At 35.7% G+C, this 21773-nt stretch overlaps 1 protein-coding gene across 1 annotated transcript in view; it reads right to left on the bottom strand.

Annotated features, from left to right (window-relative positions):
* The window catches only part of trpc3 (transient receptor potential cation channel, subfamily C, member 3), a 33126-nt gene that overhangs the window by 7864 nt on the left and 3489 nt on the right, over positions 1-21773 (bottom strand). Inside the window, exons 2-7 of the mRNA XM_027165128.2 lie at positions 16204-16969; positions 10954-11139; positions 5392-5556; positions 3095-3311; positions 1253-1486; positions 601-865 (exon numbers count right to left, since the gene is read on the bottom strand). Coding sequence (XP_027020929.1) covers positions 601-865; positions 1253-1486; positions 3095-3311; positions 5392-5556; positions 10954-11139; positions 16204-16969 — 1833 coding nt within the window. The remainder of the gene's footprint in view (positions 1-600; positions 866-1252; positions 1487-3094; positions 3312-5391; positions 5557-10953; positions 11140-16203; positions 16970-21773) is intronic.

Below are 21773 nucleotides of genomic sequence, written 5' to 3'. Positions count from 1 at the left end.
GACCTGAGAAAATTGCAAACCAACACAGTCATGCTAGAGAACGTGATTCATTCCCTTCTGCACTGTTTGACTGTGTCCCTGGAGAAGATGACCTACAGCATGAAATGAGTTCTTTGCTTGGCCAACCTCATGCCCTGACTTCCTCCGACTGAAACTGGTCAGATGTTATAGTTGCACCGTTTGAATAAACTGAACGGAAATTATCTTATAGGACTAATTAATTGCCTTGGGATGCAACCTAATTTATTGCTCTAACCCTGTATTTATTATTACAGTGTATAGTTCATGGCCTGGAACTGGACCAATAAACACATTTATACTAAGGAAAATAAATGTAAATTTTACTATACTAAGGAAAATAACTGTAAATTATTATATTTTGCTTGTCCATTAAAAAAATAAGTATGCTTCTTTTTTAACAACACAAACAAGCAATTTTATTCATTATTTACATTTTTATTCTGTTATTGACTGAGCGTGCAGCCTAATACAAGTTAACTTATTATATATTAACTTTAATTAGTTGTACTTGTGAACTTTTGGTCTTGCCTAGATATCAATGCTCCAGTATATGAGGAGGATTAACTGATTGTAACTCACGTAGTAAAGGCAGCGTTAACCTTAGCTCCAAGGTAGTAAGAGTAGAGGATGAACATGCCGATCATGAATGCGAGGAAGACCATTATGAAGAGCACCATGAACTTGAAGATGTCCTTCACAGTGCGTCCCAGAGAGATCTGCAGTGGGCCAAAGCTCTCGTTGGCTGGGAGGATGTAGGCAATACGAGAGAAGCTCAGAACAACAGCAATGGCATATAGGCCCTCTGAAATGAGCTGAGGGTCTGAGGGAAGCCATTTATCTCTCGCTGTAGGAGCACAATATTATACAGCAAATATTATAGATCACTTTATTTTGTAGGTACATTTCTAGATAGAAGATGGAAAAAATGTGAAGAAACACTGCATTGTTACCAAAAGTAAATCTTTTAAATGTCAGTAGTATGTAAGTAAATCGTTGCATTTCCTAGACTATAGCTCTACAGCTATAGCTATACAGTACTGTACTGAGCTTTCCTATAGCTCTATTTTGGATAAAAAAAATGAGAAAATGTACCTTTATTTAACAGTTTATTTACCAAAATAGTCTAAACTAACCTACTTGTAGCTTGTTAAGGCCACATAACAAATATATATATCAGGAAGAATGTAAAACTTCAGAGTCATTTTGAAGTGCAACCATCTCTCCTACTGACCATACGTGAAGTACTTGATGTCAGGTGGTAGTGTGACCAGAGAGAGGTCAGCAGCCTGGATGTTCTCGTCCACATACTCCTGCGCTTTCATGGCCTGCAGGAAGGCGAAGAATCGTGCGGTGAACGCTGCAATGAAGATGGACAGCATGCCAAAGTCCAGAACGTTCCACAGTTGCAGTACATATTCCCTCGGCCCTTCTGTCCATAGTTCTTTACACTCTGACCACATCATTCCTGTAGGGCGAGAAACAGCTTCAAAATCACCAAATAACTAAATAAATAAAATACTGCTTTAGTCCATCGATCTCTCTCTTATCTCTCTCTTCTCTGAGACTCAGTAGATAAATGATGCAGTTGGTTTTGTGCTTTATTTAAAAGATTATATCTTTTATGCAGTTCTAACTGGCTATTTATTTTGATACTAGATTAATGCTTTCTTGAGGTCTTTTACAAGAAGACTATAACAGAACTATATCAGAAATGAACAGGTGGCATATGTGGAGGTTTATTGAAAAAGACCGGGAAGGAACAAAGTCAAAACCAAGATATACAAAACACAAGAATGTGCAGTATTATTATCAATGTTATAAGCAAGTAAAAAAAAAAGGTTATTTACTATTAAAGCATGTGTAATTCCGAACATGACGGATTGATCAGCAGTCTGGTGAAAATGGATAAACTCCACAAACTCTCTGAAATATTTTTTTTTTCTGCTTATCCTCAAACTTAACAAACACAACACTCTCAGGTTAGAATAACAGGATCATATGATTTTGTTGAATTAAATAATGGTAAAATAAATAAACAAAAAATTTGATTTAGCAAATTTTCTCACTTGGCTACAATATTAATGAGCATCACTGAATATTAATGAGGATCGTCGGTCTAATACTTAATATTAAAGAGTAGGTACAATGTCAAAGAAAACTGTTGAAGGCAAAGTCAGTTTAAAGCAAAATTCTAATAGTACTAATCTAATGATAACAGGAGGAATTTGTTTTACAAGAGGAGAACAGTAAACTAGACTAAAATGGACCTCCGACACTGAGAAACAGTAATCGCAAAGGACATCGACATATTTTGCATTCAGCCAATATACCGATTGACTCGTGAGCCAATATTTATCAAGACAGAGTTAAAAATCGCTCACTTTCAAGGCCAGTGCCTTGAACATGTAATAGAAAAGAACCCATTCATTCACAAACCACTCAAGGACAAGCCAACCACAACAGGGCTGGAAATGGAATTAGAGCAGAGTATGTTCAGTGCTGGTCACTCAACATGATGACTTCTGTAATGGATTATCATTTCCATGCAGTACACAAGCTGCCAGATGTAATGAATGCACTAGTTTGTCACAGCACAGTGAACAGTGTAATAGACTTGGGGGAGTGAACAGGGTTTATTTCTAAATGTATTTAAAATACTGACTGCTAAAAGCAGAAAATCAAGGCCAACCAGGTTGTGCTTTAATGATAATTATTAGTAAGGGAACTGATGAAAGCTTTATGATGAATTATGAAACATCTAGTTTATTCCTTTATTAAAAGGAAAAGAAAAATAAAGTCTTATAGAAATATTTTTTGCAACCTTTTACCTAAAGGAAATGAACTCACTTGGTGTTTTGATGATGTTAAGTGAGAGCACAATGTTCCATAATCTCCAACAGGTGTTCAGAATTTGGTTTGGATCTGCTAAATGTTACGCCATATGATTTAGATCAATTTTAACCATTCATTGAGTCTAAAATATACATAATTTACAATTATATGTCAAAGTAGACTTATAATTATACTACAAAGAACACTAAACAGTATGCGATTTATTGAGTTACTCTCCTACCTGCCACCCACACCATGATGAGGATCTCCGTCCATGAGAAGCGAGTGGTCTTCACTCTGAAGATCTGCAGTGGGTAGTCTGTGACCGTGACATTAGGCATAGTGCTTATACCATCAAACCGGTCAGATGCATTAAAAACCAGCAGGCAGAGGAAGATGATGAAGGATGCTGCGTGTGCCACAAACTTCATGAAGGGACTCCGGAGAACTTTACCCAGCTGGAAACATTCACATAGCAAAGTTAGATAATCGCTCATGGATAGCAGGGTGTTCCACACACACATATATGTACATACACACACACACACACACACACACACATATATATATATATATATACACAACATTGATATACATCACTACCTCAAGTGTGGGGAGAACAAAGCAACCGTGCTCTGGTTCCCTACCCTGTCAATCACAGCAAGATCAGCCAATAGTGTGTGACTGTGAGCTCATGTATGTGGAACGGGGCAGAAAGCTTGGATGTCGTGTGTTACATTGCACTGAGGTTGGCTGGCTTCCCCTCCAAAGTAGGTAGCTGTTATATGCTATAGGTAGGTGGTAGGTGGGAATTAGCAGGAAAGTTGCAACTGAAATGAGTGGAGCATTTATATACCGTCTGAGAAAATGCACTAATTTGCTGCTCATAGAATTGAGAAAATCAAGCAAAGTTTCACTCATTGTGCTGTATCTTTGTCAACTGGCATTAAAATTGCTTCATACATTTACTGGAAAGAAGAGTAATCATGTGTAAATTCATCACTTTCTATTGAGTACAAGGGCTTCAACCTCTATTCTGGGATTTGGTCTGATTCCTCAAACTGTGCAATGTGTTGAAATTATCGTTTGTGGTAATCATACATATGCTACAGATGTATAATGAACTTGGCTAGGTATTCATTATAGGCCAATTCCTTCATCTCTAAATATCAAACATTGTAAAGAGAATTAAGAATAAAAACAACTAAAGGTTTTTTAGTGAAGGTTGGTTCTAATTTGGAAAGTGTAGAAAGATGGAATTCATTAGACTGAAACGTTGACCTTTTTTGCAACAATAAAAAAACAATTTATGGATCATTTGCAAGCAGAGGATTACATTAACTCATGTTGTGATCCAAGTGGATGGGATCCAAGCTCCCATGGCTGCTTAATGGAGTTAAGCTATCGGAATCCAAGAAAGCATGAATGGTCACACATTTTTGCCTCCCACTTCTTGAAGTTACTTTGAACAGCAATAAAGTTACTGAGTAATAAGCTTTGGAAATGTAAAGAAAGCTTTTAAGCCTGTCAAAAACACAGAAAAGGCAGATCTTCGATGGACAACATGGAATACTATATTGTCTGTTTCATTTATTACATTATACTAATTTGCTCATCTCATATACATTCTGTTCTTCTTTTTCATACATAGCATCTGACCATCTGACCTTGTCGAGAAATCAGCTGACACACACCAGTGATTTCCAGGCTAAAAATAAAGGTTAATCTAACAGTGTTGCTCATTTGGTACCATCTGCTTCTACCCATCAAAAAAATCACTCTTTTCTGATTCTATGATATAAACATCACCATTTGAACCTGGAAACATGAAAAAAATTAAGCCTGTATAAAAAATATAAAAAGCACTCCCTGTGTCAACACTAATGTATATTCCACTGGATCTTCATAATTAAACCGAAGAATTTAATTCTAAAATTAAAGTTACTGGTCATGATACTACTGTCTGCATTGCTGTGCTCTGAAATTTGTAAAAAGTAAATTATGCTATCAGGATTAAAATTAGAATCAAGCTTCAGCTTTAGCTATTTATATACAGAATATTTTACATTTGTTCTGATAGCCAAGTTCTTTGAATAAATTCTCATGCAATTGGCTCAGATTCTCCAATATATTCAAAACATTTTAAAGGGATGTTTTAAATATTATTAGAAGTATGTTTTATGCATTTTTAAACAAAAGTAAAAAAATGATCAAATATGAAATAAAATATTGATGCTAATTTTAGCCACATTCCCTTCCTTATCAGCTTGCCTGTAATATTTTTTAATAAAACTTTTAACTATAAAGATGATTTTTCTTGAAATTTGTCGCACTAACGAATACTAGCCCTGACTCTAACCTTGACTATCATATTGTATAATGTGTCTGCTAAAACCAAGAGCAACAACAATTAGATGGTCTGGGATAATGTGCAAAACCAATCCTAAGTAGTGAACAGAACATCATAATCACAATAATTCGTGTATTTGTCAATTTTACAAGGTTTTGTTTTTAGGAAAATTTATAATTGGATATTACCTTGGTGCATGGTGCAAACCAATACCCCACAGCCAGTAGGGGGAGGCCTAGAGCTACCACCAGCACCACCAGACACTTCACTGCGATGTACTGCTCTCGGAGACCTGACAAGTTCTCATACCAGATAGTCAACAGCTGCTGCTGGCAGTTAGGATGGGCCACAAACTGGAGAGGTAAGAAATATGCCGTTGTTTCAGTTTTTATGTATGTATAAATTAGAACAGAGTTTTAGAGTACGACAAAAGTTGAACAGCAATTCAAACAAAATTTGATTCATTGGTGGATAACATAGAATAACATTAGCATAAAAATATCATATCAGCATAATACACAAAATGGAAAACCTATGATGATAATTTCATTGAAATTCTAAAAAGAAAAAAAAGAAAAAACAAGTACATTTGAGCCTTTTTACAAATTAAAGATTTTTTAAAGTTTGTCAATTTTATACAAATATTTAAAAACTTTTATGAAAATATATTGTGAAACATCCATAATACCACCATTTATAACAATATAAATATCATCATATTGTACTGTCACGTTACTGAGGAAACTACAGTTTTAGAGCAAGCCTATTTATTATACATTTATAAAACTGTTTAGTCACAAAGATTAATAATAGACCATAAGAATAGATTTAACTACAGTACATGAATTACATTACAAATATTTAAAACTTAAAACACAGCAGATTCGTTGGCATTACATTAACTGCTTTTTATACCAACAAGTGCAGTTTAGACCACAATAACACCAATATTTTGACAATGTCCTACGTTCTATGTATATGTTTCACCACAGAGCTGATGTTGACAATATTAACTTAAACAGGCACTTGTATGAATGACATTCCACATTAACAGAAAATATGCATTTTTTTTGTTTGTAAAATTTGTAAAAGGAGTCTCCAGTTTCAGCGTTTTAAAAAAAGTCAGAGGTTTTCCAACACCAGAGTCTTCAAGATGGAGTGAATTGAGGTTCAGCGTAAAATGACAACGTCTGCATGTTTACATTTACAGTGTTTATCAAGATGCCCTTATCCAGAGTCTTCTTCTTCTTTCGGCTTTTCCCTTCAGGGGTCGCCACAGAGAATCATCTCTCTCCACCTATCCCTATCTTCTGCATCCTCAACACTTGCACCCACTACCTGCAAATCTTCATTAATTACATCCATATACCTCCTCTTTGGCCTTCCTCTTTGCCTCCTGCCTGGCAGCTCTATATCCAACATTCTCCTACCAATATACTCACTCTCCCTCCTCTGAACATGCCCAAACCATCTTAATCTGGCCTCTCTAACTTTGTCTCCCAAACGTCCAACATGAACTGTCCCTCTGATGTACTTGTTCCGTGACTTACAATATTTCCTCATTTTATACAGCCAAACAACCAAGGTTTAAGGGCCTTGCTCAGGGGTCCAGCGGTGGCAGATTGGTAGACCTAGGATTTGAACTCACAACCTTAACCATAACACCATAACCACTAGGCTAACAAATGTCTGCATTGTTACATCTTATTACTGTTATGGTTGAGGTTTTACTTGACTCACAGATGCTCCAACATTAAATGTAACAACAAGCAGATAAAAACAGTATTAGCTCTGGCAATATATCTGGTAAAATTTAAATAAAACTGTATATTTTTTATTGGATATGAATTGATGAATCTTCTGTGTGGACTCTGTACCTCAGATTTGCATAGTGCCATATCATACAAACCCATCGCTGATTAATTTCCAACAAAAGAGAATCCCCAAGTATTGAGATCCTTACCAAATTTCCCCAACCCTCCATGGAATCTGTCAACAGTTAATCATATAATGTCCATTATATCATTGCAAATGTTAGTCCTGGTTCTTTATAAATTTTTTTGTCTGATGATGGCATTCTGACTCAGTTTCTCAGTAACAACAATAAGAGGTGGAGATCCAAGGAGAGTGTGTAAAGCTAAACAGTTATTTGTCAGTTCGGTGAAGCTGTGGTTAAAAGGATAGACATACATTTGCATGTTAAGTGAGAATGTCAGAGAAACAGATAGCAGTAATAATAATCCCATTAACAGATCTAGCCTAATTCTGGAGTGATGGATTCACTGGTGGATCTAGGAACCAGGCGAGGCATCTGGCTGTTTGTTCTTGGACAGTGCTCAGACTCACAGCTAGTCTATGCTAGTGAGAAAGCGTGAAGTATTTTAACAGATTATTCGCATATACCATAAGGCATTTATTAACATCGATCAGCCTAAGAGCAATGGGAACGTCAATATGAGACTCATCATCTTCATCAGCACAGTAAAGATCATCACAGTCAGCATCCTGTCCTAATTGACAAAATCAAAATTTGTCTTCATGTTAGAACAATAAAACCGTGTTATATAGAATACGCTGTGAGAGCTAGTTTCCATCAATAAGTTACGTTGATTTAGTGCTTGTTTAAGTTCTAGCTGAAGAGGTCTCCGGTCTCTGGTTGAAGACAGATAGTAACTCAGATGTTTGGACAGCCGGGGAAAGTTATTACACCACCTGGGTGCATGATCAGAGAAGGGTCTTGATGAATGTCTTACTTGTGTTTTGAGGGACGGTGGGTTGGCTCAATCTGTGCTTGTGGCTCTGTCTATCTTGGAGCTCTGAATCTCAAAGAGAAGAAATTGTACACAGCACAGCCAGAGTATGGACACTCCGCAAATCTGGGCCATGAAGAACCATATGGAATCATGTTGGTGTTTGACGTAAGGCAAGATGGATCCTCAGCAAATATGCAAAAAGGTTGTCAAGTCTGATGAGAATTTTTTTTGCTTTGTATTCAAATTCATGTTCAAATTTCTACAACTGATATTGCTGAGAGAACTTCGTCCCCAAAGTAAACCATGATGGTGGTTGTATCAAGGTGTGTGGAAGCTTTTCATCAACAGGGACTGGAAAACTGGTGGCAAGTATATTGCAAGAAAGCCAGTTCCAGGACCTTCCCAAAGCTCCACTGGGGTGGTTTAAAACAATGTACCATAATGTGTTTAAACAATCCTTACTTAGCTATAATTGTAGCTAAACATAGTACTGACTAAAATCAATGAAATATATTATTAATTTGCCATAACAGACTTCTATGATCTGTACCATGCCCTTTATATCAATTAATCAATAAAACTATATTTTCTCCTCATCACCTCCTTAAATCAGATATGACTACAGTTCTCTATGTACAGGAGAGTCATCTTTCTTCTACTGCAAGCAAAAACTTAGTACATGCTAAAAAGGTAAATCACTGTTTCTGGGCCAAAGTTAAGAACACTGCATACACAGAGGTTGGGTAAGTTTGTTCTCTGGTGTACTGTACTTTAGGTTAATTGCATCTATCTCATGGGAATTATAGGTGTTAATTTCATACCTGCCCTAGTTAACTTGCTGCTTGCTATATCAATAAAGTGTTTCAAAATATGTATAATTATCCTGAAAATATGAAGCCAAGTGAAGTAATGAATGAATAGGAAAGAGGAAAATAACCATCTTATATATACTGTATTTATACAGTATTCCCTTAACGAATGAAGCCACAATATATTGAAATGAATAATAACACTGTTTTATGTTGCACAGCTGACCTCAATTAACTCTGCTACTAAAATGAGATGGCCAGTAATATCTAATTCACATCAGATTTTTATCACAAAACCATCACACCCACACACTTGGATGACTACATATTTAAAATATTATGGGCTTCACACATTCGTATTTAAAGTTCTTTATTGTTAGCTTTGTGTGAAACAAAACTTAAATATCTTTTAAGCTGTATAGTTTTCAAAAGCTGATCAGAAAGCTGTAAGATTGCAGCCAGGCATCTATCTGTTTAGTCGTGACTGACACGCAGTTTGTAAGCACCATTAATTACAGGTAACAGGGAAGTACATTCAAGACTAAATCTCACACTGACAGCGGTTAGAAAATATGCGCAAAGTGCTAAACAAGTGTTGGACAACGTAAATCTCTTTCCCTTTTAATCTTACATAAGATCATGAAGCTGGCACCGGAGCTGAATTATAAATGGGTCAAACAGGAGAATATTAAAAACTGAAAAAGTCTAAAAGTAACATATCTAATAACTTCTCTGTTTGCTTATTTATTTGAGGTTAGCATTATAAAATAAACTGACTGAGTTTTATATATATTTCTTTATTTTTATGTATTATTATAAAAATAAAATGTTCACCTATGCTAACATATTGCCATTTTTTGGTAGTTGCTTAAGCTTCTTTGTCTTCATAGTGGTAAGATATAAACTCAGTTCCTGAAACTTATTTCTACTACTAAATTATTCAAGCAACAATGCTGAATATAATATTTAAAAATGCCGTCAGCATACATTCTATATAAACGGAACGATTAGAGTGATATACTGTATATCCACATAGATGTTACATATTAGGACAATGCATCAGTACACGTGAATTAAACATGCTGGTTTTGATTGAAAATAGGAATACTGGTCTCTGCTAATGTCAAAACATCTATTCATTATTCCTAAAAAACATGTTTGTTTAATATACTGTAAAGAAAGTGGAATTTCTCAGAACAAGGCCAAAAATGTCTATGTTTGGTATCGATAACAAATGCAAGTCCATTTTAAATCTAATAAGGTTAACTGTCGAAGTAATAAAGAACACTTTTCTTGAGTGTAATTGCAATTATTTTGTATGATGCTTTCTATGAAAAAGAAAGATTTTTTTTCTACATTTCAGGAAACTTCGATATATATCTACACTATAGAAATTTATACTATCGTTCGAAGATGATATATAGTAAAAAACATGAATTTTCCACTGGGATGAATAAAGTATCTATCTCTCCGTCCGTCCGTCCGTCCGTCCGTCCATCCGTCCGTCCGTATCTATCTACCTATCTGTCTGTCTGTCTGTCTGTCTATCTATCTATCTATCTATCTATCTATCTATCTATCTATCTATCTATCTATCTATCTATCTATCTAAAGCCAGTATTTTGTGACCTGTCTTCCATCGATCATACATCACACAGCATTACATAACACACGCACACACAATCTAACATGGTCATATATTCTTTCATTACAGCCCAAGCGTGTTGCCATCCATTTTAATCTCAATTATGTCAGAGATGAATAAGCAGCTTGTTTTTTTTTGTCCACGACAGGAAACACTTTTGGCAATCCTTTCCTTCAAAAGCCAATTTCGAAATTGCATTTCATGTCTGGTTCATTGCTGTTAGCTTGATTAACCCCTTTATTTAACCTGGAAGGATTTCTATTTGTGTGTTTAAGAACATATACAGTATTAGTCATGTGTAACTAATGCACAATAATGAACATGGGCATGTCATTATGAAATACGTAGCACTGAGCAATGTACTGTATTTCATCCTGTTATATGTCTAGAGCTTTCAGAGACAACAACAGATGGAGGGTGCAATTAGTGGTATTAGCTTTTTATGGGGTTGTTATATATTCAGCTGAGTGTATGCTGAGGAAAGCACACATACTGCACGTGTGATGTACAGCCAAAGACTGCAAACTGCACTATTTAACTTACCTTCTTTACTTCGTATTTAATAGCCAGTTTGACTCTGCTGAGGAGAGAGCGATGGTGCTGACCCATCTCCAGCTCAGCAGATACATCTCCATTCAGAATGGCCTCCACCTCCTCTGTGTCCCTGCACAGGTCCAGCACACCCACCACAAAGTCCTTACACTGCATAGACAATTTTCTGTAGTCATTCTGAGCAAGAGAGAGAGAGAGAGACAGAGAGAGAGAGAGATCATTACAGAGAAAGAGTGAAAGAGGGAGAGCACAAAGCATAAAGCTTATAACTGAAATGGGACAAACCAAGATAAAAACCCTCAGATGGGAAAATCAGGAAGATCTCCTGAAACATCAAATCAATGTGGCTACTCAGAGAATCAGCAAAAAAAAAAAAAACACAGCAGCACTTTCTTCCTTTAAATAAGTTCTTCTGTATGTACAAGTACTTGCTTTAGATCAGTCAACATACAGACATATTTGCTTGTTACATGTATAACAATTAACTATACAGTTCATTGGTTTAAGGACGTACATATATATCAACATGCATCACAGTGTGCTGGCTTAATAAATAAATACATTTAAAAAAAAAGTGTCAAAACCTAAAGCCAAATAGAAATGATACTTGACTTCCAAATTAAGGTGATGAATATAATAGCTGTGAGAAAGAAAGAAAGAGAGAGAGAAACAAAGAGAAAGAGAGAGAGAGAGAGAAAGAGACAAATGGAAAGAAATAGAAACAAAAACAGACAGATAGACCGAAAGAGAGAAAGACAGCAACAATCAGTTAAAGACGATGAGAGAGGGAGAGATAGATAGATAGAGAGAGAGAGAGAGAGAGAGAGAGAGAGAGAGGGAGAGGGAGAGGGAAAGCAGGATCCCTGTTATCGTTCCAAAACAACAAATGTACGTTATATTCTCAGTGAAGCTTGTCATATTTCAGAAGATCCATAGTTTCCTCTGTTCTAAAGATTTTTCCATTATCATCCCACTTATAACAAAAAATTAAATATACAGCTCTACATCTGACTAAGCAAAGTTACAAAGTTGACACTGAAGGCTTCTTCAAAAAATGTTAAACACACATCTGCCGTATACTGTACATTATGTACCTGGAAGTTGTAACTAGAAACAATGAGATATTAGGACAAGTGCATGAATACAAAACTGGAACAACAATTTATCCACAATCAGTTTGTCTTCAACTAGAAACCTTGTCATAAACTCAGTGAACACGGCATAATGATAATTAGCCATCTATACAACCGGAGGCTGTAATTTATTTCTTGTTTCTTTCCTTATGTTTCGTGTAGTCCTGTCATTATATACGTGTGACTAGACATTACAGAGATGCCTAAGCTTTCCTCCTACTGGTGGATTTTACAGCAGCATAAGAGCAGTGGTATCTTAACAAGATCAAATAAAACTTTTCTAAGACTGCAAGAATTTTATCACCGGCTGTCTTCGATCACAGTGGAACTAAATCAGTTGCCAGTGAGAATGTTTACATTTTTAAGACCTTCGATCGCAAATACTAACAAACGATCCCCTTTAGGATATGCAATGCTGCCTGCGACAGCAAAACTAGACTAGATGACAAAACATTTATGAATAAACAAATAATAATGCATTTGATTTTATCTTGAGATATGTAATCATTGTGACAGGTTTAATTGGATGCTACTGTTGTCTTAGATCATCATAGAAGAGGTTTCCTTTTTCTCAGCACTAGTGAGACTGTGTCATTCATTGTGATTGGCTGCCTGTTGACAAGTGTCTCCTCTGTATTAGCATTAAAAATGTCTGTGAGATAAATAAATGATAACCGAAATAAGACCAATGATTCTAAGTCTGAACCAACTGCTTCAGAATATTAGACCAAGAGCTGCGGACCCTTAATATCCTGAAGCTTCTACATGGATTAGTGCTGGCAAAATACTTTGTCTGTTTCCTAAAAGAAGCAAAGGAACCACGCTGTCAATCTAAATTATGGCTTACTAGAACATTGAGTCAAGAAGAATTCTTGTCTGAAGGGATTTGATATAAGGGGCACTGTTGTGCACATTTAGCCCATCAAAGCTAGCCTTATTCAGTCCAGGACTGCCATTTATATTTGTTATACATTGAGAGAGCGAGATAACAGTATGTGCTGAGAATACTAATTAAAGGTCTTATCCATTCCTATGAATTAAAACATCAAGAAAAAAAAAAAAAAGAAAGAAATAATTCTTTGCATAATCTTAAAGAAGTAATATTAAAATTCTTAACTAGTATAAAATGGAATACATTTTTTTTTCTAAGGAAAAAAAAATCTCTGCATTGGAGCAACGTTAAATTAAAAAGCATATCAGGGTTTGCATATCAGGATTTGCAAGTAAAGCATCATTACTAATATATATGTATATATATATTAGACCATTTAGCTGTAAAATTAAACTTTTCTTTAATAACAAGCATTGTCATAATTCCACTAATTAGTCTAAATCAGAAAAAGTAAATAATATAAGAAATCTATATCTAAATCTAAGGCCGTGGCTTGTAGGAACCCCCAGCCCGCTCTGTAGCATTATGGCTATGAGTTTGTTTACATCATCATGCATTTTTTTTATATTCATATTGTGTCTCCACCTATGTCTTGTAATTGGTTGTTTGCCTTGTTACAGTACGTGTCCTTATTATCCGCAAATGTTTGGAGTTTACATATTGATTACTCTGTTCATTTAACCCAACGTGTTTCATTTCTTCTCGGCAGTTTATTTGAGCAGTCTCATTGCGTCTCATTCAGACTTTGCCTCTTCTTGCCTGAAACCAGTTTGCTAATTGACTGTTCATTGCGTTCATAGTAAAATATTCACCTGCCCTTTTATCCTCTTAGCCTTTGTAGTAATGTTTGTAACAACTGTTTCACGTTCAGCTAATTAATTTACATAAACGTCTGCAATTAGAATCTGCGATAGAAGCCACTGTGTTTCACATTTAAAAGGTTTGTTGGCGTATATAAGCATCACCAACCATAAACCTTCAGCATATTATTTAGAAGTGGATTATAGGCTTGTTCTCGGCAGTCACCTGATGGCTTGTTGACAGATAGTCAAATGGTCTGCTGACAGTTTCTCCAGCGTCAACACACTGTAAATGGATCTTCTTCTAGTGTATAAAGCAAAGTATTCTTTTTTCACAAACTACCAGTCAGGAACCACAACAGAACTTTGGGAAGAAATGTGTCTGAAATTTTGTCACATTTATCTTAATGCTAATAATAAACCTTTTTAACCAAGTGGCCATTTCCTAAGGGTTTTTTTTTTTAAAAATTATCTAGTAAATTAAAAGAATCCCTTCAAGGCTTTAGCAAGGTGTTCATGTTTAAAGTTAATTAAGTTAACCTTTTCATATGGTACATGCACAAAGATGAGCATAAGCTTGAGAGACATGTTGCATGGAACATTAGTATATCTGAAACTGTTGTCACATTCTGTCACTCAAGCATTGCATTACATAAGCTGGTCATACATTAGTAATACACTGCTGAGAGAGAAATGACCTTTCCATCTTTACTAGGTTAGCTAGGGAAGGCACTGACCATATACCAGAATTGGTGTCAGGCCAATATCTAAGGAAAAAAAAATCTGTCAGATCCTGTAAATGTAAAACACATTTAAAAAACAGTCATTTTAAAGCATCATAGTTTAAAAAACAAGAAAAAAAATATCATATAGGTAATCTATCATACTCGCAGAACATCAGTATCGGAAAAGAAAAAGCTGTATTGTGTCACCTGTCATTTTTTCTCAAATTTTATAGTTTGAAATCAGTAACTGTAAACCAAAGAATATTCAAATTTAATAGTTAAGCAAGTATTTGAATATTAAAGTAATAAAATATCCAAAATCACACAGAACTGCAAAATGAGAAATGCACATTATACTGTATATTGTAAGGAAATGCATAAGCCTTATTGAATGAACGAACAATACAAAGTAAGATGCGTCTGAAACTGAACAGACACAAATGATAACAATGGTAATAAAATTCACTGAATTCTTTGTAGCATTTTGTTGACAAATCAGCTCAAGTGATTTACTAACATCTGCTGAATGTCATAGTAATTCATTTTGGATTAAATCACCAGCTAAATCATCAAACCCAAGTGTCTCTATCATCCAATAAAGCTCTGCCCAGGTAATTTCCGCTGATCGAATGCCAGTCTATTCTCCCAGCATGCATTGCTATTGAGCATCTGTGCCAAGATCATGATAATCTCAAGTTTATTGCTCTCAGCAAGGGTCATAACACTTCTCATGTTGAACAAACAACCATAGACTCATAGTTAAACTAACATTTGTCCAAAAAAATGTATTTAATGAATAAAACGCAGTAACAATCGTACAGATTTACTGCAGTATGTAGTTGAAGGTTTCAAACGTTTGTGCCCACTAGCAACGGTATACCATATATAACAGTGACAAGAACCTTCACGTTTCTTCAAAGCCATGGCCAAAACCTCATGCACAATGCCCCAAATATAGGGAAAATATATGCTGTTTATTATTGATAACAATATTTATGGAAACAGACACATAAATTGTTGTAATAGTGTGTGCACAGATGGGAATGTAAATAAAAGATGAAAAGAAAGCAAATGAAAGCTTTTTGTTCAGGCAAAATGACTGAAACATTGTGTTTTTTAAACTGATGTTATATTTTTATTAAGGAAAATGAGCCTAGTTTGTCATGTACTGAAGTGGAAAAAACATTCTATAATAATAATAATAATAATAATAATAATAATAATAATAATAATAATAATAATAATAATAATATTGTTGTTGTTGTTGTTATTATTATTTACTATTTTCATTATTTCTACTATTATAACTATGCTGGAAAATGTTTAATAATTAGCACTGCTAAAGTTCATTCATTCATCCATTCATTCATTCATTCATTCATTCATTTTCTACCGCTTATCCGAAGTTCTCGGGTCACGGGGAGCCTGTGCCTTTCTCAGGCATTATCGGGCATTGAGGCAGGATACACCCTGGACGGATTGCCAACCCATCAGGGCACACACGCACACTCTCATTCACTCACACACTCACACACTACGGACAATTTTCCAGAGATCACTGCTAAAGTTGTTTAAGATAAACTCTTTATCAAAAAAAACCTCCTACATTTCCCTTGTCTGTTTAAATTCACAATACATAATAAGGTTTCATATATATGAATAGGTAAATTCAAATTCCCAACCCCTTGTACCTTAAACTCCTTCTCGATGTTGGCCAATTTGGCGAGCTCATTGCTGAGCTCCAGGGCGGTGAGAACAGGGTCTTCACTGGAGAGCGAGAGGTATGCTGGACTGGCAAGACCACGGTATGCGTTGATTCTGGACCTGGAAAGGCTAAATGAGTCCTTAATGTGTTTCTCCGTGCAGTCGGCGCACTTGCAGAAGTAGTCGTGCGGCCGCTCAATGCGTGCACCTTTTATCAGCAGCATGTGCACCACTTCGTATTTGTGGCAGTGGGCGGCTAGGATGATGGGCGTAATGTCAGGTGAGAAACGAGTGCCGTCTTCATCGTATGAATAAAAATCATCGTCCTGCAGCTCGCATGGGCTGCGCGTGATCCTCTCTTCACCAGCAAATGAAGGGTGGCCTAACAGTGCTTCCACAATACGCACATAGCCCTTTGAGATGGCCAGCAGGAGGGCATCGCCAACACGTGCCAGGTTCTCTCGCCGCAAGAGCAGCTCACTCACCTCCAGGTGCTCATTGCCCACAGCCAACTGTAACCCATTTTGACCCATGTAATCCACACAGTTCACATTAAGGGTGGTTGATTCTTCCAGCATCTTACGCACTACCGGGATGTTGCCGTACTCGGCTGCATCGAGAAAACGCTCTTCCTCGGCTGTTAAGCTGCTTCCACGGGCATTGAACATGAATGCCGGGCCACGAACTGCCTGCCGACGACCCTTCTCACGTTGCAGCGTCATCCTCCGTGCCGGAAAAGAGTCCAGAGTTTTCCTAGAAAAAGAAATAAACAATGGATTTGCACCTAGGAAAAGGTAGTCTGACTAAAGACTCTAGCTGTACTGAGAATACATTTCCAGACCCTCCAAACTCATGTGAGTGGAAACAGCACTGTATCCCCTGCCTGCTTTTGTCTAATATGCTAATCCATGTTGACATTGTCCCATCAGGTAGCCACCTCTGAGAAGGAGCAGATGATTGACATTTGGTTTGAACTATTAACTCCGAGGGAGGTCTAGTGACAGATGAAGTGAGCACAGTGAGAACAGCCATCTTGGGAAAGATCCATGTGGATAGTGCGAACTCATCCTGGTTTTAATAGCTTTTTAATAAAACACAACAGATGCTACAGGTGGATGTCTCATCACAGCTTCTTATGTGCCAATTTTAGGAAACAGTTATGTCATACAAGAAAGAAAAACACAATCTAGTTTAATATTCGGCATTTAAAATGTGAACTTCTTTGATCAAGTGTCAAAGACACTTTCTGTGTTTCTCTTAGTAAACCTTGAAAGGAAACAGACTCAGAAGTGAAATTATCCAATTATACAAACCTGTGATAGGGGGAATTATAAATAATTACAATATACATTAAGTTCTACATCTAACTAGCTTCTATCGATGGATCTAGAAGACATCTCCATAAAGACTGTCAGAGATCTAGATGACATCTGTAAGTCCATAAAGACTGTCAGAGATCTAGATGACATCTGTATCTCCATAAAGAGTGTCAGAGATTTAGATGATATCTACATTGGCATCTACTGTATATTTATATGTCATGGAAAAAACACTGGATGTCATCATAGAAAATTCTGGCAAATAGACAAAAAGACAGGTTTAGAACAAAACTGTAGGAACACAGAAATCAAGGCAAAAATATTATTATTTATGCCATTTACAAACCTTACTGTTTACTAGCCTGCAAAGATCATGCTTGAGCCATGTCTAAAACCTCGTTATCCAAGTGTGATTTTCTCACAAAGGTTTTGATAAGGTTGTTGAATAGTTACATGTTATATTGAAATAGATATATGCCAAATCAATTTAATTTGTAACTGAACTGTCTGCCAGCTCCTGTAGGCATTTAAATCCTTCTTCACCTTAAAATCCATAAAAACCTTAAATCCTTCTTTGAGTATATAATTCTACATGTGATTGAACATTTTTCAGTTCATGTAAACCTGTGGAACTTTATAACTCACATATAACAGCACTTGACGTTGATGTGACAGCGAAGTAAAGGAGCTAATTAAGTGGAGAGTCGACTAAGCAACAAAATAGTCCATGTTTCATATCATATAATAACTCACATTATAAATCACATTATATATAATGTATAATGTATATAAAGTGATATATAGATTTTTTATTTATTATAATAGATTAATTATTTTTGGTATTTATATTACATGGATATTTTTGTATGTAATAAAAAATTAATTGTGCTTACAAAGTATACACAAAATTAGAAATGTCAGTGTTAGAGGTTTTCAGGACTGGATTTTATGAATAACCTTCCTGATTTTTATCCAATAAAATTTTATACAATTCCAAATACTACTACTACTACTACTACTACTACTACTACTACTAATAATAATAATAATAATTTCAGAAACCACAATTTTTATATATATATATATATATATATATATATATATATATATATATATATATATATATATATATATATATATATAATTAGAAGATTTTTCAATAGGCTCAGATTTTTGGACCTCACCAATAATATCTGCTGCCAATAATATCTGTATCATTTTTATAAGCATTTGTGTTTCTTACCCTAATGAATTAAAGTTGCTTGTAATAATAAATACAGTGCATCAGTTCCCCTTTACAAGAGCCTCAGTAGAGCAGGGAACGATATTTCTGAGAGCGGAACTGCAAACACTCGCTCCAGACTGCAGCCTCTTCACTGCAGAGTGCTTAAGACAAAAGGGTTTACTTAACTTGTTCCTAGATGTAAACACCCACAGTGCTTTTCACAGACAATTTGGACCAGTATTAAGTTTAAGAGTTTAAGATATGCTCTCAGTCTAAACCACAACCCGATTTGTAGAGAAGCTGATTTCAGCTGGGTTGAGAAAATCACCAGCATTTTGCAAATAGTGTCCTGTTTGGTTTCACTGCTTAAATAATAATAAAAAAAAGCACAGTTTGATTGAAACACTGTTTTTCTGTTCTGCATATATATTCATTTTGAAGCCTTGTGGGAATTTAGGATTGACTGGCAGAAATTCAATCAATACTTAATAATTAAATTAGGAATTAATTCAAAAATTAATTTAAAAAATGAAATTTATTTATTTATTTACCCATTGTGTTTACGTTTCTATTTTTGTAAGTTTGATTATTTTTATTTTGGTTAGTAATTTTTTTTGTTTGTTATTTTTTTAACATGTGGGATGCAGAACTTGTGCAATGTACTTAATAACTTTTAATTAAATTAATTAAATTAAATAATAGAATGTAATTTCATTACAGAAAACATAAAAATGTACTCACTAGTTATTCCACACAAAGCAAAACTAACAAAAAAAAAGTGTTTTATCTATTTGTGTAATTTCTACCTTTTTTAATGGATTTTTCTCTCTGAAACGTGAAGACTCTAATGTGAGAAGTGAAACGTGAACATCTTAACAAACTGCTGCTGTTCATTCTGTCACGGGGCAGAAAACATACTTGAAGAAATATATTATTGCCCCCTCTGCAAGCATGAACACACACACACACACACACACACACACACACACACACACACACACACACACACACACTAACACACACACACACACACACACACACACACACACACACACACACACACACACACACACACACACACACACACACACACACACATAATCAAACCCCTGATGTGATAATAGAAATAAAATGGTAGTTTACTGTAACATGTCAAAAATGGATTTGTACAAGTCAGGTATTTGATGAAATCAATAATGAAAATAATCAGGGCACCTCGCAGGCCTCAGCTAGGGGTATTAACCCATGTTTACATTCATTTAACTCCTAACTCTGATCAGTAAAAGACTTTTATCCTCATAAGCAAAACATAAACATACATACATAGCTAGATGTCATTAAATAATAGTAGGCGTACTACTCCAGCCCTGCTAAAACCTCAGACGGTGTTAATTAAACATCAGCTCTGACTTTAGCAGCTGTAACTCAAACCACACTTTTATATTATTGCACTTCTAATACTTTGTTTTCATTTCTGTAAGTAATAACTCGTAATCATGGGTACTCCACATTATCACACCACCACTTCCTTATTTATTCTTCTACAATTTTATTCCCTTAAATAACAGCATTCTTATAAAACAGATAAAACCATGAGCTCGTACCTAAACACGAGTCTTTGCGGACTTTGGGGGAAAATGCTTTCAGTACAGCTATAAATCAACGTAACTGTGAGAAAACAGGCAAAAAAAACCCAAAAAAAAACCCAGACTTCATTATAGTGAAAAATTATTTGTTTGAAGCTAATGATCCAGCTCATTACTCACTACAACCTGCTATTTGTTAAAATATAATCAGTCTTATAAGCTGACATGAGTAAGTTTGACTAGAGTTTTAATTTTGCTACTTTGCTACAAACCCAGGTCAGGATGTAGGCTACATTCAAGAAGACGAAGACAATGCAATCATTTATATCCATATTTGCCAAGTGAGATGTAGGAATAATACTAATAGCAATTTGATATATTGATGTATTACAAGACACTGTGTTCCCATTTCCGATTTATCATATGCAGGCTCACATGAGAAACAATATTACACCTTCACAGTGAAGATGAATTGATGAACAGATAAGAGCTAGAGATATATAGTGTCCCAAAGGAGAGTGAGGAGACTGCCAGAATAACAAGCTTACTTCCGGTTTGCCTTGGGTTTTACCTGTATCTTGTTTTGTTTTGTTGTAGTCTTATAGTCTTGAAGTTCTGCTTTTGCATGAATTACATGCGTAAATACTTCACTTAATAAAATAAAATAAATTTCCATGACACCAGTCCCATTAAAAACGTTTTACATTAATGGCAGACGCCCTTATCGAGAACAACATTTTATACAACTGAGGGTTAAGGGCCTTGCTCAGGGGCCCAGCAGTGGCAGTTTGGTGGACTCAGTAGTCCAAATACTAGTCCTAACTACTAGGCTACTGCCCCTTTCTCTGGCACACCTCCAGATTCCTTATCATGCAAGGGCACATCCAAAGGTCTTTATGGCAACATTATCCACCACCATATACACCAGGAAACCATCTCCACAAAGATTTCAGAGGCACCTGCTCCAAAAACAGTTCCATGTCAGTAAAACTGCTCTAACCAAATATAACTTCCAAAAGTTGAAAACAGCTTCTCCGGGTTTTAACAAAATGCCGGCTCTAACAAATGCCAACTAGATGCCTAGTTATACAAAGACCAATAATATTCTTGCTTAGCCAAAGGCAGGAAGGTCACCTGCTCTAACTGAAGACATATTTAAGACACATTTTCTGAAAAAAACATGCCCAATCATTTTTCATTTGCCAAAGACATTTGCTCTGCCAGTGGCCAACAGAAAACTACTGGGCCAGTAATGCCTGTCCCATCAAACTATACTTAACCCCCTACTATGCTGACAATCCCACTGACTGCTGGATCATTCTGGTGCCCAATCAAGTGTAGATGTTCTAACTTATGAGGGTACAGCAATGCACCCTGAGAGGTCAGTCAGTTAGAGAATAGTTGCTCATCACCTAACTTTACATATC

The sequence above is a fragment of the Tachysurus fulvidraco genome, chromosome 10, assembly GCF_022655615.1.
Source record: "Tachysurus fulvidraco isolate hzauxx_2018 chromosome 10, HZAU_PFXX_2.0, whole genome shotgun sequence".
Taxonomy (NCBI): domain Eukaryota; kingdom Metazoa; phylum Chordata; class Actinopteri; order Siluriformes; family Bagridae; genus Tachysurus; species Tachysurus fulvidraco.
Note: the sequence above shows the minus strand (reverse complement) of the source record. Positions and strands in the feature narration are given on the sequence as shown.